Source organism: Artibeus jamaicensis, unplaced genomic scaffold (assembly GCF_021234435.1).
Source record: "Artibeus jamaicensis isolate MK-2021 breed Jamaican fruit bat unplaced genomic scaffold, CSHL_Jam_final contig_851, whole genome shotgun sequence".
Taxonomy (NCBI): Eukaryota; Metazoa; Chordata; class Mammalia; order Chiroptera; family Phyllostomidae; genus Artibeus; species Artibeus jamaicensis.
In genome coordinates, this window is record NW_026521986.1 from 10633688 (window position 1) to 10657947 (window position 24260).

At 38.7% G+C, this 24260-nt stretch overlaps 1 protein-coding gene across 3 annotated transcripts in view; it reads right to left on the bottom strand.

Moving 5' to 3' along the window:
- Nucleotides 1–461: 461 nt before the first annotated feature.
- Nucleotides 462–24260, bottom strand: part of MED6 (mediator complex subunit 6) — a 30249-nt gene continuing 6450 nt past the window's right edge. Inside the window, exons 3-8 of one of the 3 annotated variants that reach the window (XM_037127353.2) lie at nucleotides 24105–24196; nucleotides 22234–22316; nucleotides 21823–21931; nucleotides 19459–19574; nucleotides 9576–9603; nucleotides 8554–8971 (exon numbers count right to left, since the gene is read on the bottom strand). In XM_037127353.2, coding sequence (XP_036983248.2) covers nucleotides 8841–8971; nucleotides 9576–9603; nucleotides 19459–19574; nucleotides 21823–21931; nucleotides 22234–22316; nucleotides 24105–24196 — 559 coding nt within the window. In that variant the 3' untranslated portion in view covers nucleotides 8554–8840. Of the gene's footprint in view, nucleotides 1299–8553; nucleotides 8972–9575; nucleotides 9604–19458; nucleotides 19575–21822; nucleotides 21932–22233; nucleotides 22317–24104; nucleotides 24197–24260 lie in introns of those variants that run through there. The other 2 variants (XM_053673347.1, XM_053673348.1) reach the window with 2 other exon arrangements.

The following is a 24260-nucleotide window of genomic DNA, read 5'->3' on the forward strand; positions in this document are numbered from 1 at the left end:
CTTTAACATTTCATATAGTAAGGGCTTGGTGATGATGAACTCCTTGAATTTGACCTTATCTGAGAAGCACTTTATCTGTCCTTCCATTCTAAATGAAAGTTTTGCTGGGTAGAGCAATCTTGGTTGTAGATCTTTGGTTTTCATGACTTGGAATACCTCTGTCCAGCCCCTTCTTGCCTGTAAGGTCTCTTTTGAGAAATCAGCTGACAGTCTGATGGGAACTCCTTTGTAGGTGACTGTCCCCTTAGCTCTTGCTGCTTCTAGGATTCTCTCCTTCATTTTAATCTTGGCTAATGTAATGATGATGTGCCTTGGTGTGTTCCTTCCCGGGTCCAACTTCCTCGGGACTCTCCGAGCTTCCTGGATCTCTCGGAAGTCTATTTCCTTTGCCATCTTGGGGAAATTCTCCTTTATTATTTGTTCAAATAATTTTTCAACTGGTGGTTGTGCCTTTCCCCCCTTCTGGTACCCCTATAATTCGGATGTTGGAACGTTTAAAGATGTCCTGGAGGTTCCCAAGCCTCTCCTCATTTTTCTGAATTCTTATTTCTTCATTCCTTTCTGCTTGATCATCTTTTTCTTCTGTCTGGTACTCTCCCTTGATTTGAGTCCCAATTTTCTTTCCATCACTATTGGTATCTTTTGTATCAGCATTCATTTCAATTAATTTAGCTTCCATATGTTTCTCTAATTTGTGACTAAAATCCACCAGTTCTGTAAGGATCTTTATAACCAGTGTTTTGAACTGTGCATCTGAAAGACTGGCTATTTCTTCATCACTTAGGTCTATCGGTTCTGGGGCTCTGAGTTGTTCTAGAGCCATTTTTGGTTTATTCGTGCTGTTTAGTGAGCGGAGCAAAGCCTTAGTTGTTTACCAGGACGGGGCGACACAGGTCGCTGGTTTGTGACGCTGTGTGTGGGGGCGGGGTCAGAGAGGGAGCGATGGCGTTCCTCTCCGCTAGCCCAGCAGCATCCAGTCACTCAAACGCCTCGGGCTTGCTTATGCGATCCTAATTTTGCGAGCCTACTGCACCGCCCGGGCTTCCCTTCTCACTGGTTTCTCCGCACGTAAATGCGCGCGACTGAGCGACCCACCGTGCCTATTCCCTGTGCGCTCCGGCAGCCAGCTCGCTGGCGATCAGCCCTCGGTTGCCTGCGCGCCCCGCGCACCGCCCCGGGAATTTTTTCTTGCTAACCTGCTCTGCTTCTGGCCTCGCTCCTCGTACCGGTCCAGCCGAGTATCTAGTTGTCCTTTGGACTCCGTATTGTCGATTTTCCGTGTGGCTTGGTTGTGACTGCTGTTAAAAATAGTTGTTCTTAGATTTGGTTGTGCACAGAGGCGAGGTGGACCCTCCACCTACTTCTCCATCTTGGCGGAAGTCCCCTAAATCTGCAAACTATTTTAAACATTTTAAAAAAACCCCAGAAAATTGCAAGTTTGATGAGGATGTGGACAAACTGGAACCCTTGTGCATTGCTGGTTGTAAAGTAAAATGATGCAGCCGCCACAGAAACCAATATAGTGGTCCCTCAAAAAGCTTAAAAATAGGATTACCATTTCTGAGTACACACAGAGAAAGAATTGAAAGCAGGGATTTGAATTAATATTTGTACATCAATGTTCATAGCTGCATTATTCACAAGAGCCAAAAGGTGGAAATAACTCAAATGCCCATTGACTGTGAACTAATAACAGATTGTATATGAGTCTATATTACTTACCTATAAGTAAAAAGCCATTGTGAAAGACAACAAGCATTAAAGCAAAAACAATAGCTACACCAAGGTTGTGGGTTTGATTACTGGTGAGGGCACATACAAAAATCAACCAATGAATGCATAAATTAATGGAACAACAAATCGTTTTTCTCTTTCTCCATAAAAATAAAAAAAACTTAATTGTTGTACAGTTTTCTGCCTTTTACTCCCATCCCAGTCCTCCCTACCTCCCTCCCACTTCTACCCCCGCTCCTAGTTTTTGTTCATGTGTCCTTTATAACTTGTTCCTGTAAACCATCCCCCTTTCCCCCGGAAACTCCCGCCCCTCTCCCCTCTGGTCAAATTTTTTTTAAAGAATAGCTATTTGGTGCCCAGCTAGTGTGGCTCAATAGACTGAGTGCTGGCCTGTGAACCAAAGGGTCACTGGTTTGATTCCCAGTGGGTGTACATGCCTGGGTTGTGGGCCAGGTGCCCAGCAGGGGGTGCACAAGGGGCAACCACACACTGATGTTTTTCTCTCTCTCTCTTCCCCTCACTAAAAAATAATTCTTTTTAAAGCAGCTTATTTGAGATGCACTGATTCAGCCACAAACCCAAATAATATTCTGATTAGGAGGCTAAGATAAGTGGTATTTATGAGAAAGGGAAGGGAACAATTACGATGGGAAGAATTTCTATAAGTCCAGATAAGCTAATATAGTGACACTAATTCTAAACAACATTTTTAATTTTCAGTACAGTTGTCATCAGTCCAGGAGTCGTATTTGCTTTCTTGTTTTCCTTGCAAACAGTTTTGTGGAACACAATGTTGCTTTAGGTCTAGTCCAAAGGTTATTTTGTTTTAACATTCCAAAGGTTTGAGACATGAGGCGAGCAAGGCTGTTCCTCTGGGGTGTCGGCTGCGACTCCATTTTCAAGTGGCTCCACTGCACATTATTTTTTTACAGAAATACTCTGAAAACTCAAACTTTGCTGAGAGAAATTAAATAAAACTTAAATGAATAAACATAGCATGTTTGTGTTTCTGAAGACTTGATAGTGCCAAAATGTCAGCTCTCTCCAAATTGATCTATAGGTCAATCCCAACCAAACTGGATTATACTCCTAAATATGAAGTGCAAAATAATGAAGCTTCTAGATAATGACACAGAACACCTTCATAACCTTGTTGTAAAGAAATACCTCAGACAAGACACAAAAAGCATTAACAATAAAGGAAAAGGGTAATAAAGTGAGCTATGTCAAAATTAAGCACCATTCCTTTTTAGGCCACCATTCGTATAGTAAAAAAGCAAGACAGAGTGGAGAAGGTACATTTACACACAACACATGTCACTGACAAGGGAGTCCTACCCAAATCATAGGATGACTTCTCGGGACAATGTAAGACAATGGCAGATGAAAAAAATGTTAAATGTGCCAAAAGATGCTTAACATCATCCATCACCAGGAAATACAAATTCCAGTTTCAACAAGGTATCGCTGTACACCCATCACAACAGGTGTACACCCATCACAATTACTGAATTGCTCTTTAGCCGACAACATCAAGAGTCAACAGAAGAATGGAACACATGAACTCATACACTAGTGGTGAAAGTATAACCTGGTACAGTTACTTGCACATGTATACTGTTACTAGTTTCCTAGGGCTGCCACAACTAGTACTGTAAACCAGTACTTAAAACAACAGACATTTATTATCTTAAAGTTCTGAAGGCTGGAAGTCCAAAATCAAGGTGTCAGCAGGGCCACACTGTCCCTGAAGCCGACAGGAGAGTCTTTCCTTGCTTCCTCCTAGCTGCTTCTGGTGATCTGCGGGCAGTCTTCGGCATTCCTAGGTTTGCAGATGCATCACTCCAATCCTCCATCTTCACATGACATTCTCCATTTGTCTCTTCACTTGGACTTGTTTTTATAAGGATACGAGTCATAATGGATTAAAGGTTCAGCATACTCTAGTATGACCTCATCTTGACTAAACACATCTGCAATGACCCTATTTCCAAATAAGGTCACATTCTCAAGATGGGAGTTAGGACTTCAACGTATCCTGTTAGGGTTGGGGGCCCACAACTCAGCCTATAATATACACCAGAAAGTACGTACAAGGATATTCATAAAAGCAAGTTTTCACAATAGCCAAAAGGTACAAACAATCTAGATGTCCACCACCATTAAAATGGATTTTTAAAACTTGTAATATATATTTTTAATAAGAATTGACTGTATTTCTTTTTTTAAAAGATTTATTTATTTATCTTTAGAGGGGAGAAGGGAAGGAGAGAGGGAGAGAAGTATCAATGTGTGGTTGCCTCTCACCTGGCCCCCACTGGGGGACCTGGCCTGTAACCCAGGCATGTGTCCTAACTGGGAATTGAACCGATGATCCTCTGTTTCCCAGCCCATGCTCAATCCACTGAGCTACACCAGCCAGGCACAATGCTCAATTTCTTAACCTGCATAGTGAGTTACACAGGTACAATGAGTTATACTCTAATCTTCTCCAGTAATGTAGTTGACAGAAAAGAAGCTTTGCTGGAAAATGCTTGATGCAAGTATGACAAAGAGTTAATAGCGGTATGTCAAAAGTTCATGCTTAAATAAGTGGAAAATAAGCAAAGTGCAAAAGTTTATAAAACATGTTGCCTTTTGGGTAAGAAGGGGAAATAAGAAAATATTCATTTGTGCACAATACATACAGCAAAGACACATGAGAAAGTAATTGGGTTGGTTACTTCGAGAGGGTTGGTAGGAATGAGGTGGAAGAGGGAGAAGACATGACTCAGGGCAGAAGATGAAGGGCTGTGACACTTAGAATCTTTTTGACAGTTCTGACATTTAGAACCAAGTTAACACCTCACATACCCCAAAATACAAGAACAAAACAGAAATAAGTCAATAAAATGAAATTCAAAACAGAATAAAATGAACTGAATAATCTAATGAATAAGTAGTAACATGACCATACTGAAGAGAAAAAAAATGAACCCAAGTAATTTTTAAACACAGTATCTAAACTATATATCCTCAAGCTGAACATAAAAAGAAATAATCAAATTCTGAACTCCAATTAGGAGGTCTCTTTTTGGCAGAGGTATAGGTTGGCAATTCTAGCAAATAAGCAAAAATACTGTGTAAATACCAGGAACCAGAAAGCTCGTCATTGTGGGAGAGTTACACATATAAAAGAGACCAGAGCGAACCCTGTGGTGATGGACTGGAATTGGTGGTATTAGTGTGAACTGGTGGCCTTTAATAAATATAGATATATGTGTGGGAATGTGTGTGTATTCACTCATATATAGGTACATATCTAGTTCTTAACTCTGTCAGCTGAGAGGGCCTACAAGCAATGGCACCTTGGTGGCAAATGAGCACTCTTGGCACAAAGACCTTGCATTCTCTCCACCAAATGTAGGAACCTAACAGACATGGCTGATTCCAGGGCTGATAACTGGAATAGCCCACTGTGCCAAAATGCAAAGAAAACACTCAATGAATGACAGGATTATGCCAAATGGCACAGGAATCAGCTTGAAAGGGCTCCCAATGGCTCAGTCTGAGACAATTTGAGCATCAATATAAATAAGAATAGTAAAGAAATATTAATTCATTGAATAAAATAAGAACCCAGAAGTCCAAAATGATATAAATGAATAAGGGGAGAGAAGAAAGCTTTCTTCTTTATAGCAAAAGACAACTAATAGACACAGAGGAATGCTGGGATTAGAAAATCACCGTTTGACAACCATCACATTCAGGCAAGAAGTACCCATGGATGCTAACTAGTGGGTATAATGTGAGGAGTAACAGACTACTTATAGAACCTCTACCTGCCTCAGAAGATGTCTCTAAATGACAAAAGAAAAAATAGTAACTTTAAGTAGGGAAACCTGACAGACACGACCTTAACCAAGAAAGTTAACACCAGAAATGAGGCAACTAGCATGTGCCTCCAAACATCTTTTCCAAGTTATTCCTGACAAAAGTGCATGAGGTGGGTTTAATTGCAAAAATATCAATGTATCAAACAAAATGAAATTGAAAGACCCTGAACAAAAGAACTGGCCTAAACTCTTTAAATATCAAGTCATGAAAAATAAGGAGGAAACATTCTAGATTAAAGCAGACTAAGGAGATGGTACAACCAAATCCAATGTGTAACTCAGGATATTCTGGTGCTGTAAATGACATTCTTGGCACCTCTGGCAAGGTATGAATCAGATCTATGATTAGGTGGTGGTATTATACCAGTTTAATTTTGATAACTACACTATCACTATGTAAGAGAATGTTCTTTATTTTAGGAAATACAGACAAAAGTACTTAGTGGAAAATGGGCATCACATCTGCAACTGATTCTCAATGCAAAAGTAAAAGATGTATATGCATGTGTATTATATGTATAGAAATACATGGGGAGAAAAACGGCAACTGATAGCAACAGTTTGAGGTGGAGGAGACAAGAGAAAAAGATCAGAGTAAAACAAATTTGGAAAAATGTTAACATATGGAGAATTTAGGCAAAAGATGTGTGTGTGTGTGTGTGTATGAATTCTTCATACTATTTTTTATACTTTTCTGTAAGCCTGAAATTGTGTCAAAATAAAAAGCCAAAAGAAAAATCTTATACAATACAGAAAATCAGACATTTCATAAAAGCAAAAATCAAAGATGAACAATTATCCAACCACTTAAAATTATAAAACATCACCTTTTTGCTATTTAATTACCAAAAAACAATAGTCAGTGCTAGTAAAATTCGGGGAGTGGGTATTGGTATTTTCATACTTCACTGTCTGAGTGACAACTGGTCCAAACCTTTTGAGAAAAATACCTTGGCAATATGGACTAGGAGGGGAAAAAGTACAAATTCTAGTGATTCTATCACTGGGACTCTATCCTACTAAATACTGGAAAACCACAGAAAAGTGTAATCACAACAGCCTTATTTAAAATAATGAAAATTGGGAACAACCAAAGTAAACCACAGAATGAGTTTAAGAAAATGTATAATCACTCACAGGAATTACTCAGTCACTAAAATAAATAATCTATGAAAACTAAATAAACATGGAGAAGTGCTTACAACAGACTAACAATACTATGATAACATAAAATAACATGAACAAAAAAATTATAAGCTTTAGTTTCCAAAATATCTATGCATAGAAAAAGTAGACAAAAAATTCACAAAACTGTTACAGTATTTGTAGGGTGATGGTATAGATGAGTGAGGTTTTTCCCCATTTCTTTGTCATTCAGATTGTTAGTAAATTTAGGGGTTTTTTTTTCATTTTTTAAAAATATATTTTATTATGCCATTACAGTTGTCCTATTTCCCCGTTCATTCCCCTCCACCCTGCACACCCTCTCCCCACCATCCCCCCCTTTAGTTTATGACCATGTGTCTCAAGTTCTTTAGATTCTACATTTCCCATACTATTCTGACCCTCCCCCCTATTTTCTACCTACCATCTATGCTACTTATTTTCTGTACCTTCTCCCCCCTTCTCCTCCCACTCCCCTGCTGCTAACCCTCCATGTGATCTTCATTTCTATGTTTCCACTCCTGATCTAGCTGTCCTCTTAGTTTGCTTTTGCTTTAAGTGTGGTTCTTAATAACTGTGAGTTTGCTGTCCTTTCACTGTTCATGTTTTTTTAACTTCTTTTTCTTAGGTAAGTCCCTTTAACATTTCATATAATAAGGGCTTGGTGTTGATGAACTCCTTGAATTTGATCTTATCTGAGAAGCATTTTATTTGTCCTTCCATTCTAAATGAAAGCTTTGCTGGATAGAGCAATCTTGGTTGTAGGTCTTTGGATTTCATGACTTGGAATACTTCTTTCTAGCCCCTTCTTGCCTGTAAGGTGTCTTTTGAGAAATCTTCTGACAGTCTGATGGGAACTCCTTTGTAGGTGACTGTCCCCTTATCTCTTGCTGCTTCTAGGATTGTCTCCTTCATTTTAATCTTGGCTAATGTAATGATGATGTGCCTTGGTGTGTTCCTTCTTGGGTCCAACTTCTTTGGGACTCTCTGAGCTTCCTGGATTTCCTGGAAGTCTATTTCCTTTTCCAGATTGGGGAAGTTCTCCTTTATTATTTGTTCAAATAAGTTTTCCACTGGTGGCTGTTCTTCTTCCCCTTCTGTTTACCAGGGCCTTAGTTGTTTACCAGGGTGGGGCCACCCAAGTCGCTGGTTTGTGATGCTGTATGTGGGGGCAGGATCAGAGAGGGACAATGGCGGTCCCCTCTGCCGCTTTCTGCCGTTGGGGCCTGCGCAGTCCATCTCACTGCTAGCTCCTTCACCAGTTTATCTGCACACAAATGTGTGACCGCAACCAGCCCTCAGTAGGTCCACCATCTTGCACCCTCAATGGGTCCAACACCTTGCACCCTCAGTGGGTCCACCCGCTTCTCCACACCCGGGATCTGCCCACATCTGCTGGTGCACCTGGGTTGCGTGCCCGGGTTGGTCCGGTGGATCTTTCCTGCCCGACCCCGCTCTGCTGCTGGCTCTGCCCCTCTTATCAGTTTGGCTGAAGGGTTCATTGTTGTCAGACTTCCGTGTAGTTCAATTTTCTGTGGTTTGGCTGTGTTTTTGTTGCTAAAACTTTGTTGTTTCTAAACCTAGGTGTGCTAAAAGGCACAGTGCTTCCACCTACTCCTCCATCTTGGCAGAAGTCCCTAACTTTAGTATTTTAATACTGAGGAATATGCAACTAAAAAAGAAAGTAGACTTAGTTACTACGTTAACATTAGTCCTTTGTATTTACAAAGGCACCTGGAAATATTTCAAAGAGAAATAAGGGGAAAATGCCATGATAAAGTAATTTAGACAAATACCTTTATTTGGTTTGAAACACAAAAAAGCAGTCAGTACACATGTGAGTGAGAGGGCTGACCGATCAAGTCCTGTAGGGGAAAGGTTACAAAAGACACAAACACCCATCTTGAAAGCTTAAGGGTCCTTATATCCTTTCTTAAAGAACAAGCACATTCTATACAAATGCAAGGGTTGTGACACAGAACTTTTAACTAAAGTCAAGAGCCTTTCACAGTAATGAGGTATGATAAACGGGCAAGAAGTCTCGGAAACTTCTCTCTTGTCCAACACTCACTGAAGTCTCATTCGTTTTTCAGGGGGGCCTTTGGTGCTCACAGTCTGCTGGATGTTCTTGGTGCTCTCCTTCTCCTCAGATTTTACAGTTTCTGGTGTAGGTTCTGCCTCTTTCTTTGTCTGATCCACTGCCCATGAAATGCAGGTGTTTTTTGGAGGGGGCAAAGAATGGATGGATGAGATCAATTTAGACAATAGTTAACGTGAATGGTTCAGACTCTTTCCAATTAATTTAGAATTCCTCATCTCAAGTTCTAAATTTAGCTGTTTCATCAGGCAGATGTAAAAGAATCTATTTACAAACTTAAAAACCTGATACCAAGTAAATATGATACTAAAAACACATGACTTTTAAATGAGACATTATACGTAAACAAAATATATAATTCATCCCAGTTCAATGGATGGTTCAATACCTCTTTTCAATGATGAACCAGAACTTTTTCCACATTGAAATTTGAACTCAAAACCTCAAATCATCTTGGCTTTTCACACCTCCTCGATTCCTACTTTTCCCACTCTGACTCACCTTTTAAATACTAATACACTACCACAAAAGCACCAACTTTTGGCAGTTCAGCAAGTCTCAAAGGTTAGGAGTAACAAACTACAATGAGAGAATCTAGGAGGACAAAGTGACAACAGCTCATCTCAAATGCTACAGCTGTCACTGAGTTGAACAGGCTGTTTGATCTTGTTTCAATTTTAATAAGAATACCGGACGAACCATACCTGGGACAGGCTTTTCTCCAGACTTTTGCTGTAGTTGAAAAAAGAGAAAACAAAGGAGAGGGAGTGGGGAGAAGTAGAAAAAAACAGAGCAGGTTAGCAAAGTTTTCTTCCTGACTTCATAATTCTTATTAAAATCACACCTTCATTCAAATTACATTGTAAATGATTTCATGAAGAGAAACCATGTATCATAAAAAAGTAAATTTATCATTTTCTACTTCTTATTCACCTGTTTCAGAAAAGACAAATCTAAAACTAGAACAGAAGAGTGAAACATACGTAACCCTTCAACACCTACAAAGCCCTCTGCCTCCACATCCAGGCTACACTGATTTACAAATATGCATGAGCTAAGTAGAATCCAATGGAAGAGGAAAACAGAGCCTTTCAATTCTTCAGACTTATTTGCTTAGGGGATAAGAGCAAAAAAAAAAAAGTAGAATAAAGTTTAGATGAACCCTCTGACTTTTAAAGTTGGCAGGTGTGGGAAACAGAGGAGAAAGAGGCACTTTTCTATGAACTTCTGATGAGTATACTATTAAAAATCAAACTGCAGGAAAAAAAATGATCGGGGTGCTAGGAGTCAGGAAAAGGTCAGATCTTTCATTCCGTACAGCAGTTCTTTTACTTGAGTCCTGTCACCTCCCTTTCCCTATCACTCAAGTGAGTGCTTTAAAACACTTTCCTCCTCTTCCTTCCTCTGCAAGGCTCACAACCCACCCGCACTCTCAGCTGATGACTCTACCTCTTATATTAAAAGAAAAAAGTCAATGCCCCAAGTTCCCTCCCATTTATCTACCTTCGAATGTCTTACGCCTTTACACACACACACACATCCCACCTTTATATACTTCTGTTACCTCAAGTTGTCTCCGTCATTTTAAAGTTAATGCCTCCCTTTGTTTTCTGAATTTCTTTTTGATGACCTTTCCTTAGGCTTTCTTACCTACTCTTATGACTAAAGACTACAAAATTTCCTAGTATCACATGTGCAAGATTCATGCTTGCCAAGTGCCTACCAGCCCACACCAACTACAAGTTCTGGGAGCTGTTACACTTAATAAGACCAAAACTGAGCTCCAGATTTATCACCCATTGTGCAGAAAAGTTAGTTAACACAGAAGGCCTGAGGCTGCTTTCCTCAGAAAGGCCAACCTACAAGTTTGGCCCTTGGCTGGGGACTAGGAACTGGGATTTCTGGAGGGTTCCCACCATTCCCTAACTGATAATGGTGGCTAGTGCACCCAGACTGTTTGTACAAATTATGAGGGGAATGTGGAATTTCAGTACCTGCTCTTAGACGCAGCACATACATGACACCCTCCCCCCACCAAAAAACCACAAGCATCAAGTCTCTAATGGACTTCTTTAGACAGAACTATCACATACATGTTGCTGCATTTTCACTGTTGGGAGTAGACTCTGCATGACCCCTCGTGGGAAGGAGAGAGTAGAGGGAAGCCTCCACTTACATTTTTTCCCCTATAACTGGCTGTATATCCTCACTATGTCACTGCAGTAAGTACTGTAAGACCTTTACACAAATCACCAAACATGGGGAGGTCACAGAAACCCCCATCACAGCCACATTATCACATATCTTAGGAACATCGTAGGCTTAACATGTCAATAAGTCTTTTTAATTTTTTTAAAGTTTTTTTAAAAATTTATCTTTAGAGGAGAAGGGAAGGAGAGAGGGAGAGAAACAACAATGTATGGTTGCCTTTCGTGCATCCCCTGCTGGGAACTGGCCTGCAGGGAACCGGCCTGCAACCCAGGTATATGCCCTGACTGGGAATCGAACTGCGATTGTCTGGTTCGCAGGCCCGTGCTCAATCCACTGAGCTACACCAGCCAGGGCAAGTCTTTTTAAATTTAAAATAGGAAAGCAAATACATGGCGTGCACTGAGGAAGTGAGAAACTGAGAGGGAGTATTCTTATAATGCTAGCACCGAACCATCTGAACCACATCTGACATTGGAATAATGTCATTATCTACACAATGTACACTGTCTAATCTTCCCCAGTGAATACCGTCAAACTAGTAGGATGTGGCTTGAGATGACAAAGTAGAATAGGGGTGCCTTTCTGATAAAATTTAATCATGTAACCTTGGGAAAAACCTAGCTGAAGTAACAGTCTATGGTGTTCTAGTAGCTTCTGAAAACAGCACTGAAAAGACATTCATCATAAAAGGCTCTGAGGGCCTGAACTCCCACTGTATCAGAGTTAGTGTGACGGTCAGTAGTAACAAGAATTAAAATATAGAAAAAGGGGTTTCAAAACAGTCAGGACTCCTCCAATGCTCTCCTGAGCATCCCCCTAATGGGCAACATGCCTACGATCTAGAAGCTTAACTGTTAAATACAATGGATAAGAAGGAGCAAGTTCTGAGCTACAGATGGTTCTGGGAAATACAAGAGGTAAACAGGAGTTCATAAGAGATTTCAAGTTGAGCAAGAATCTATTTTCTTTTCTAGATATGAGGAGAAACATTTTAGGTAGGAGGAGCAAAGGAATTATTTTAGAGGAACCATTCTAGAGGAAGCCATCCTTTTTTCCTACTTCTATTAGAGAGTTGAATATGCTCTGTCTTTGGGAGTTGGCTTTTGGCCCTTGAATGGTTGAAAGACAGGTGGAGTTCTGAAAAATCACAACTTTATGTGCGCCTACAGCTAAACCTTTAAAAGGTAAAAAAACTCAGTGAAATGATATAGAGCCAGCAACCTGCTTCAAAACAATTAGGAGGAAGTGGAGGAAGAAGAGATAAAATTAAATTGGGTAGGTTTGATAATTATTGAAGCAGAGTAATAGGTATATAGGTATATGGGGGTTCTATTAATTATTCTCTACTTTTCTACATTATCTTAAATTTCCATAGCTTTCTATATGGTAAAGTGTTCATGTTTTATTTGGTTTGGTTTTTTAAGATTCAAGATAATCTCTGAGCATTCAAAACTGTCCAGCTTAGCTCACCAGGACAGGACAGGACAGCACACACATGAGACTGAAGCCGGGCCCCTGGCCATAAAAAAGGAGCAGTCGTTCAGCCAGAATACCTCAGAGTCCAAACACAGAGGTAAGCCTCCAAATGTTCTGGGGTTTAGTCAGTGAAAACAGAATCTCTAGCAACTAGATTTAAGCCAAAATCTGTTTCTTTTCCTATACATATTCTAAATTTTGGTTAATAATCCACATTAAATCTAATTCTTGGCCTGAAACCTCAGAATCATCCTTAATGATAATCTCTCCAAATTTAACCACCGAAATTAGGCAATCCTGAATCTGAAACATCTTTTGAATCTCCCTTTCTTTCTCTTTCTCTAGCCACAGAATTAATTCAAACTTTCCATAATCTATCATCCCTAACTCCAAACATCACACATTTTCCTAAGCATCCTCTACATTGTTATTGGTTATCTTCCAAAAAACACAAAACTAAATTTCTTTCTTGCAATGGCTTTTAAACATTTATTGGGTCCCTACTGCCATCATCAATAATTCTCAGATAGTCAACAATAAGGGTCTAGAAAATGAAGGAGAGAATATTTTTGCATTTTGAATAAATACTTTGTATATTTATACAAAAATTACTACTGTTTTGGTTTGCCTTTAGTGATGATAGCTATTATTTTAATATTTCAAAGAACTTTTAATTCAGAAACCTGCTGTGTTTATGGAAGTGCTAATGAGTCATGGGTTTAAAGCAGCAAGTACTGGACTAGGGTATTAACCACAAACTCCTTTACAGAGCCTATACAATCAATCGTTCACCTGACCTTAACCCATCTTTCACGTCTCTCTCATATTCAGAGTAATTGATTTCTTTTTGTTTTTACAGGTATATAGAGGTATAACTGATAAACAAAAACTGCACATATTTAATGTATCCAATTTAATGAGTTCAGACATACATATATATCTATGATACCACCAGCACAATTAAGGTAATAAATATATTCATTACCTCCAAAAGATTCCTTATGTTCCTTTGGGTGTTTTGTCTGTGCTAAGAACTTCATTCCACAAGACATCTACACTCTCAGCAAGTTTTTAAGGATGATACCACAGTGTTAACTATAGGCATCATTCTGTATAGCAGATCTCCAGAACTTACTCATATTGTAACTTTATATCCAGTTAATAACTCCCTATTTACCCCCTTCCTACTTTCTCTAGCAACCACCATAAAATTTTCTGCATGTATAAGTTTCACTATCTTAGATACTTTATGTAAGTGAAATCATACAGAATCTATCCATCCTTCTGTGACTGACTTATATACAGTCCAGATCCATCCAGGATGCTGCAAAAGGTATTTCCTTCATTTATAAAGGCTGAATGAATATCAACTGTATGTATACACCAGTTTCTTTCTACATTCATCTCTTTTTAAAAAATTCTTACTTGAGAATATGTTTATTGGGGGGGGGGAGAGAAAGACAGAGAGAAACATCAATTGTTACCTCCCATACACGCCCCAACCAGGGATCAAACCCACAACTTAGGTATGTGCCCTGACTGGGAATTGAACCTGTAACGTTTTAGAGTATGGGATGATGCTCCAACCAACTGAGCCACCCAGCCAGTGCTCTCCATTCATCTCTCAATGGACATTTGGGTTGTTTCCACACCTTGGCTATAGTGATTAATGTTACAATACACATAAACATGTAGCTATCTCAGATTTCAAACTATATCACAAAGCTATAGTAATCAAAACAGCACAGTACTGGCACAAAAAGACATATACCAATGGCACAGAACACAGAACCCAGAAATAAAACCATACATATAGAGTAAATTAATTTACAACAAAGGGCCCAGAGTATACAATGATGACAGGACAGTATCCTCAATAAATGATGCTGTCAATACTAGAGAGCCACATGCAAAACAGTGAAAGCGAACCACTATTTAACACAATACACAAAAATCAACTCTAAATGGATTAAATTCTTGACAAAAGATCTGAATCCAAAACTTCCCTAGAAAACATAGGTGGTAATAAGTTCCTTAACATCAGTCTTAGGGATGATTTCTTGAATTTGACACCAAAAGGAAATGCTTCAAAGGCAAAAATAAAGTAATGGGACTACATCAAACTAAAAAGCTTCTACACAGCAAAGGAAACCATCAACAAATTAAAGGCAACCTACCAAACTTGAGAAAATATTTGAGATAATCACGTCACACCTGTTAGTATAGCTATCATAAAAAAGACAAGGTGTAAGTGTTGGTATGTAAGTGCTGGTGAGGATGCAGAGAAAAGAGAACCCTTGTGCACTGCTGGTAAGAATGTAAACTGGTACAACCACTATAGAAAACAGTGTGAATGTCCCTAAAATAATTTAAAATAGAACTATCAATGAGCCAGCAACCCCTCCTCTGGATATATATACTGAAAGGAAATGAAAACAGGATCTCAGTGAGATGTGTGCATTGCCATGTTTATTGCAGCATTATTCACAGCAGCCAAGATGAAGAAACAATCTACTTGTCCATCAACAAATTAAGGATAAAGGAGATGAAGTATTTTTCAGCCATTAAAAGAAAATCTTCCCTTTGGGGAAAAAAAGGACTAACCTGACAGGTATTAAGCTAAGTGAAATTAAGTCAGATGGCAGAAGACAAATACTATAAAATGTCACTTACACGTGTAATCTAAAGAGGCCAATCACATGAACAGAGAGTAAAGTGGTGGGCATCAGTGGCTGAGGTGGTGGTGGGGGCGAGGGACATGGGGAGATGTTGGTCAAAGAGTACAAATTCGCAGTTACAAAATGAATTAAGTTTGGAGATCTAATGTGTAACATGGTGATTATAGTTAATAATAGTCTTACATACTTGAAAGTTGCTGAGAGTAACCCTTAAATGATTTCACCACAAAAAAAGAAACAGTATTTATGCAACATGATGATGTCCACTAACGCTGTGGTAGTAATCATTCTGCACACATAAGTGCATCAAATCAGTACACTGTGCGCCCTAAACTTACACAGCGCTAGATGGCACAGCAATTGTTATCTCAATAAAACTGGAAACAAAGAGTTCATCCCTAAGGGTTTTTTAAAATGTTGTTATAAATGGGATTGTTTTCTTAGTATCATTTTCAGACACTGAACTATTAGTATATAGAAATGCAACCTATTTTGTATCCAGCAACTTTACTGGATTCATTGATTAGTTCTAACAAATTTTTAGTGGAGTATTCAGGGTTTGCTATGTTTAAGATCATGTCATCTGCAATAAGAGACAATTTTACTTCTTTCCCAATGGGATACCTTTTATTTCTTTTTCTTGCCTAATTTCTCTGGCTAGGACTTCCAGTATAATGTTGGAAAAAAGTATGAAGAGTAAGTATCCTTGTCTCATTCCTGATCTGATAGAAAAACTCTTATTTTTCACCACTGAATATACTAGCTGTGGGTCTCTCACATATAGCCTTTTTTATGTACAGGTACATTCCTTTAACGCCCATTTTGTTGAGCATTTTTACAATAAAAGATTTTCAAATGCCCTTTCTGCACTTATTGTGATCATCGTTCAATTTTTATCCTTCATTCTGATAATGTGGTGTATCATACTGACTTATTTTAGTGTGTTGAACCATCCTTGCATCTCAGGGATACATTCCACTTGATCATGTGTATGATCCTTTTAGTGTGTTGCTGGATTTAGTTTGCTACTATTTCAGTAAGGATATTTACATCTATGTTCATCAGGGACATTGGACTGTAGTTTTCCTGTCGTATCTTTGTCTCTGGTATTAGAATAATGCTGGCCTCATAAAATGAATTTGGAAGTGTTCCTACCTCTTCAGTTTTTTTACTGAAGAGTCTGGAATAATTGGTATTCTCTTTAAGCATTTGGTAGAATTCACTTGTGAAGCCATCTGGTGCTAGATTTTTGTTTGTTGAGGTTTGTGGTTACTGATAATCATTTTGGTCTGTTCTGAGTTTCCACTTCCTCATGACTCAGTCTTGGTACGTTGCACGTTTCTAGGAATTCTAGGTTGTTCAATTTGTTGGCATATAATTACTTACAGTAGTCTAATCTTTTATGATCTTTTTGTTTCTGTGACACTAGTTGTAATGTTTCCTCTTTCATTCCTAATTTTACCAATTTGAGTCTTCTCCTTTTTTGTCTAGCTGAAAGTCTGTTAATTTTGTTTCCTTTTAAAAAATACCAACTCTTAAAAAGAATAAAAAAAAACACCAATTCTCAGTTTTACTGATTTTTTCTATTGTTTTTCTAGTCTCTATTTCATTTATTTTTAATCTTTACTATGTCCTTCCTGCTACTAACTCATATGTGGAAATTAAACAACACACTCCTGAACAATCAATGGGCCAAAAAAGAAATCATAAGGGAATAAGAAATTATCTGAAGAGAAATGAAAATGAAAACACAACACACCAAAATTTATGGAATGCAGCAAAAGCAATACTAGGAGAGAAGTTTATAATGATAAGTGCCAATACTAAAAATGAAAAATTCTCAAATAATGTAACCTTACACCTCAAGGAACTAGGAACTAGGGAGAAAAAAAACTAAGGACTTTCTGGTTTCTGGGTATTTAATTTGTTCATTAACACTCATATTTCTGGTTTTACATACTCTATTCCCATTTTCTAGATCAACATTATCCAAAAAAATATGAGCCACAATTACAAGTTTTATATATATATATATATATATATATATATATATATAATTTAAAACTTTCCAGTAGTCATATTTTCACAAACAGGTGAATTTTATATTTTAAACCAAATATATCTGAAATATTATTTCAACATATAATCAATATTTTAAATTTCAGTAGAGTATTTTACCTTTTTTTCTGTATCAAGCCTTTGATCCCGGTCTGTATTTTACACACGTCACAACTCACATGTAAAATGAGTTGTGGACTGGCTGCGTTTCAAGTGCTCATTAGTCACGTGTGTCTGACAGCTACTGTACTATGCAGGTCAGGTGTTCTTCTCCTGGCCTCCCCGGTATATACTGGGTACTCACCGAATGAATGGTCAACCACACCTAACCACTTACGCTCTGCAGTGGTAACTCATCACCCTACACACAGCAATAACTCATTTACCCATCAGACACTGCTTCATCTTCAAGTGTCATCATGAGATTCCTCTAAACTGGCTTTCCTGTCCTGATCCAGCTGTGTCCTATTCCCCTCCCTGCCACATAACCATTCCAACAGCACATGTCTCTCCTAGGGTGTAGTCAGGAAAAGGAGCAGGGGAGGCTATTCTAAAGTCATCTCATGGTGTTGGGGACCACTCTGCGTGGTTTCAGAGATTGCAGCCCCACAAAAGCAGGCTCAAAAAGAGGCTAGTAAATCTCCCTGGAAAACTTGGTAACGCAGGTGGCAGACATGACCCGACTCTAACACCAAAGGTTCCCATGGGAATCAGGTCTGAAATGTACATTTTATCCTTTGAAGTTTGCTCTGCCCAGCATAGCCCTGCCAATACAGACCCTGTGTTTAAGTTCAAGGCATAGGGAGTAAATGCCTTATCTCATGAAACACGTCTTAAAGACCCTCTGGCGTCAGCATGACTAACAGACCCTGACCTATGACAGATCTCTGTGTTCCTTCAATTGTTACCTACAGACAGTATCTGTTTCTGTATGACCACAGCCTTTTTGACATTGACTGATGAGCTATACATGTATGTTGTATATACCTACACATACCATTCCCAATAAAAACTATTTGGGAGAAGGACTCGGGGTGTTCTCCACTAAAGGGAATTGCCACCCCCTTTCCCACTGAAACAACAAGACTGTGTCCAGGACAATTTATTCTCATCTGTGGCAGCTGGGAGAGCTCTGAGGACTAGGGCATCTCCCACACATGGTGTGAAGAATTTCATTTAATCTAAAATTACCCTAAAAAATCTCTTAATTAGGTCCCCCACAAGAAAAACAGTATATATGACCTTGTGTATACACAGCCCTGTAAAGGCACCATAAAAACAGATTAACCATGAGAACGACATATTCACATATTCCATCTCGTACCTACCTCACTTCAACAGCTCATTTAGTAGAATGGCCGGTGGATTTGCTACTGCTGTTGAAATTCCATGAAAATAACATGGAATTCCTGTAACTTAAACACCAAGGTGATGTAACTTTTACTCCTGCCTCCTCCATTTATCATGCCAAACCTTATGCCTCAAATGTTCCTTTTTTTTTTGGGGGGGGGGGTTGGTTACAAAAGTTTTAACTGTTCTATCATTTAAGGACTTAAAATATCCACTACATCAGGCTGGAAGTGAGCACAAAGAGTGAAAACAGCACGAGTTTCAGATTTTATTTTTACTACCATTTATGACACTTCTGGCAATCTTTTGAATGAGAATATTGTCTATATGTAGTCCTAATAGGTTGTTAAGATTCAACGAGGAATTAAACTCAATAGCACGGAACAGTGAAATTAATGACCATCAGAAATTCCCCTGGGAGGAGGGCATATTAATTCCATCCCCTTTACCCACTTTCTCCATTAAGTCCTTCAAAATCTCTCCTTTGATTCAAAGATCATTTTTTAGCTAATGAGGAAAATTAATATTTTTAGGTTGCATCTACAACAGTTCTCACTTGAGAATAAACATACCAGGCCCTGGCCGGGTGGTTCTGTTGGTTAGTGTCGTCCCAATAAACCAAGGTTGTGGATTCTCATATGCGCTCTGGTTGGTCAGAGCACGTATGAGAATCAACCAATAAATGCATAAATAAGTGAAACTACAAACTGATATTTCTCTCCCTCTAAAAAAATCAATAAAAATTTAAAGTAAATAAAAATACACATACCAAAAACCAATGTCAAATCAAAATAATCACATATGTCCTTATTACCTGCACAAATTTGGGTGGAAACTTTTGTCTCAGGTCTAGGAGTAAGGCATCCACACGTTGCCTCTGGAAAATAGAGCTTGGTTCTTCTTTCCTTTTGGTTTTAGGTTTGACTTTATCTATTAAAATATGAAGTCCAAATCAAAACACTGCCTAGTTTGACCTTTTATATTTTATATTTATATAAGTATATTTATATTTATAAATCTTTATCCAGCATAAATATACTCAAACTTCATTATTTTTAATGACTGCTAGTTCAAAAATAATACCACAATAGGTTAAACAGAGAGTATACAAAGAAGTGTTCTAACTCTCACTCTTACATTAAGTTAACATTCTAACATTTAAAAAGCTGATGTCTTGTCCTAGCTGGTGTAGCTCAGTGGATTGAGCATGGGTCTGTGAAGCAAAGGGTCACTGGTTTGATTCCCAGTCAGGGCACATGCCTGGGTTGCAGGCCAGGTCCCCAGTGCATGAGAGGCAACCACACATTAATGTTTCTCTCCCGCTCTTTCTCCTTCCCGTCCCCTTTCTAAAAATAAATAAATAAAATATTTTAAAAAATAAAAATAAAATGCTGATGTCTTTTAAAGATACTTTAGTTTTAACTTTGTAAAGTATATGTCTAACCACTATGCTGTACATCTAAAACTAATACAAAATAATTCTGAATGTAAACTATAACAGAAAATACATTTTTAAAAAGATACTTTTAGTATATAAACATGGATAAACAAAAAAATTTTAAGGGTAACATTTTCCATAATTACCAAAATCACAATCCAAATTATTGTCTGAAATTATCTTGTGTATAATTTTAAGTGTATTAAATGGTCTTTACCCATGAAACCTTACAGGTACAAATGGAAAATGCAACTTCCACAAATTCCCCAAGTTACCAACCTCAATTATGAAGACTGTAATTCACTAAAAAAAAAAAAAAAATTGGACAAACCAAACAACAGAAGATCCTCAAGAAAAGGAAAAAAAAAAAAAAGAATTACAAAAAAATATTCTGAAATTAATGGTATGTAGAATTTCCCTGGAAGTAGGATGTACTGGGAAACTACCTCTAAATGAAGGGCTCCAGGTAAGTTTTACTCCAAACATTTCATTAGGCTAGGAGCAAAGAGCTCTTAGGAGAAGTTTATTTAACTGATGCAAACTTTCCTACATAATGTTCAGCTTGTAACTACCGAGAATAAATATAACTGTAACTGAGAGACCAACCATTCATATAAGTCTGAATTCTATTTAAAAGCTACTTTTCCATTAGTAACTTATTCTGAAATGCTGTTTCTCAGAGAAAAAAAATACAGACTATAGGTATACTGCTATACATGCATTTCTAAAAATACTTACTGGTAAAATAAGGTATAGAATAAATAGCAGATTAGCAGCTATGGAAACTAGGGGTCCTGGCATACAACAGATAGTAAAATGGCAAAACCAAAAAACAGACTGACCACCTGGGGCTAAGTCTCTAAGAGTATCTCCCCTACTTTCAAAATGGGGGGTGGTGGTGGGAGATTCAGCCCCGCCCACGTGGCTCAGTTGGTTGGAGCATCATGCACCAAAAAGTTGCCAATCTGACTCCCAGTCAGAACACATGCCTAAGATGAGGGTTCAATCCCCGGTTAGGGCAGGTACAGGAGGCAACCAATCGATGTTTCTCCAGAAATCAACGGAGCCTTGACTGGTGTGGCTCAGTGGACTGAGTGCCGGCCTTCAAACCGAAGGGTCACTGGTTTGATTCCCAGTCAGGGTACATGCTAGGGTTGCAGGCTAGGTTCCCTGTTGAGGGGCGTGCGAGAGGCAACCAATCAATGTATCTCTCACATATCAATATTTCTCTCCTCTCTTTCACCCTCCCTTTCCCTCTCTCTGAAAATAAATAAATAAAATCTTTAAAAAAGTAAAAATAAAAATCAGTGGAAATATGTCCTCGAGTGAGGATTAAAAAAAGACTAGAGGGGAATTCAGGTTCCAAATTTCTGGATGACTCAACAGTTACATAAGCAAGAAACATCATCATTACTCACTCCCATCACTGATTTTCTCTGCATTTTCCAAATATTGAAAAACCTTGAACCCACTTACCAAAGAATACCACTTACCTAACATTAAAATTTATATCCTATGAGAAAGCTATTATCGCCACATCTATTTATATAAATTATAGCTGTGACAATGTCATCATCCTATGAAGAATCTTCCTGAGGAGAAGTAAAACAGACCTAGAAATCATGAACAGCCATTTTCCTAACAAAAAAAACCAGCTTCATCCTTTCAGAGTAGCAAAAAACGCTTCATTCCTTCAGAGTACCAAAAAATGTTTTCGGAGGGTCCAGGTGCCTTACCTACCTTGCTCCTCATGATCTTTGAAGTGCCACCAGTAGCCTTTGGAAGGGTGATATCGACAGTATGACATAGCTTCATCAAAAGCTGACTGAATGCCATGCACCGCAGTAAGCTTGTAAAAAAAAAAAAGTTACTGAATTTCTCATTAGATTAACCAAAATTTCCAAAGTAAACACAAATGATTACATTTGTAAAGACAGCGATTTTCCAGTTTTTGGAACCTGAATCTCTACATAGCTGGGTTATGGTATATACTTTTAATACAGAGTTGGCCCACAGTAACAATGCTCAAAACATTCTAAAACTCAACACTTCATACCAACTTACACAAGGGAGAGGACCACCTCTTGGTTCTTGAAAGCAAGGCAGCTCGAGTAAAAGTTTTCTTCAGTGTTTAAATGGGAAGACACTTACCACTCTAGAGTTTATAACTGATCCTAAGTCTGGTGCCTGATAGATCACTCCAGCAATGATATAGTAATCAGCCAGTGGGATAACTAAAGCAGTGGGAGAAAAAAAATGTTTATGAATAGAGCTTTATATGCCAATCACTAGATTTCCATGAAAAACACAACTAAAATTTGACATTTCCCCATATTAAAACTTAAGGCAGGGCCTGGCAATTTCCATTTCTGTAAATAAAATTAGAGTCAAAAACAGCCGCACCCATTCGTTACTACCGACAGCTGCTGTGGCAGCAGTTGAGCAACTGTCACAGAGACCGTGACGCCCACAAAGTCTAAGATATCTACTCTGTGGACCTTCTGAGAAAGTCTGCCAACTGTGTCCTAGAGTCACTTCATATCTTGTCAAAATCGGATTCTTACTCAGTAGGCACAGCACATCTCTAACGAGTTTCCAGGGGATCCAATGCTGCTGTCAGTCGGTCACACTCTGAACTTGCCTCTGTGCCCCAGTCCTGGGTCCTAAGGAGTAAAACAGCTGCTACTGAGGCTGGTGCCACCTTGTGTAGCTTCTACACCTTGAACCCTCTCATCATAGAAATCCTGTCTCTGGTCTTGCCTGTGTTCTACGGTCCTCTTTTTCTCTGAGCAAAAACTCTAGATTTTTACAGTAAATTTCAATTCCTGACTCTGGAACCACCACTTCCTTAACAAGTCATTCTCTGGAATCAATATCAGAGTTGTTACTAAATGTCTTGATGAGGGTATCTAATTAAGAGATGAAGATGGTCATAGGTGACTTTTTGATTTAAAATCAAATTTGGCCCTGGCTGGTGGCTCAGTTGGTTGAAGTGTTGTCCTGTATACCAAAAGGTCATGGGTTCGATTCCTGGTCAGAGCAGCAACAGGAGACAATCACCTGAAGTTTCTCTCTCTCAAATCAATAAACATATCCTTGGGTATACATTTAAAAAAAAAACGTTAAAAAAATCAAACCTGAATTCTATACTCTTCACTTTGATTTCTAAGGGCCAGTCTGTTTTTGGAAGTATAACCCTGGTAGGACTTTTGGTTGAATTTGTCAATGAGAATTTTCAACTGACCTTCCATGAATTTGGTACAATTGCACCTACCATGTATTTTGTATCAGAATTAAGATTCCATGACTATGAAAAGAAAGGTTACTTGGGATACTCGAGGGTCAGCTGGAATCCCAATAACTGCACTCACAGGAAAAGGTGGCTTCCAAACAGAGTTGCTCTGTTGTGCTTGCAGAGCTGCCCCTGGGCACGCTGGAAAACCCGCAGTGTGCAAACATGTAACCAGTGGAACTTGTGCTTTTGAAACATTTCCTAAGTGGTAAAGCTATGCCAGGTGTACCAGCCTTCCTAGACAATTTGTACAAACAATATGATTATAGCGGAAACCTGATTTCCTTCTAAGAGTCTGGAATTTCAGCAGGCAGAGGATGTCTGCATGACTAGCCCTCAATACAAACCCTGGACTTCAGAGTGGGAAGTGGACCTCCCGGAGCAGACACACATGTGGAGCTGCACTTCACTGCTGGCAGGTGTACGAGGTATGTTCCCCTCACAGGAGGGGAAGTACAGGAAGCTTACACGTTGATTCCTGCCCATCCCGCTTGATAAAGGTTTTTCCCTTACTGATCTGGCAGTGTATCCTTTCTGTGTTGCCGTAACAAATCGTACATGTGACTGACTATATGCTGAGTCTGCTGAGTCCCCCAAGTAAAGCACTGAACATGTATGTTCTCTTGGGGACCCCCAAAAGACAACCCAATTTAAAAAAAACATGGCTCAGAAAGTAAATAAGTCATGGTATTTTACGAAGAAAATAATGCCTGAACTTTACACATTTTACCTTGGGTAGGGGACTGCCGCTGTTGCTTCCGAATAATAAAAAGAATGGGCTCCTGAGCATGTAAAAGGATGTATTCTACTCCAACCATCTGACTGAATGAAAACAGAACACAGACATCCGGAGATCTATGAATGTTCTACAAACAATTCTGTAGAA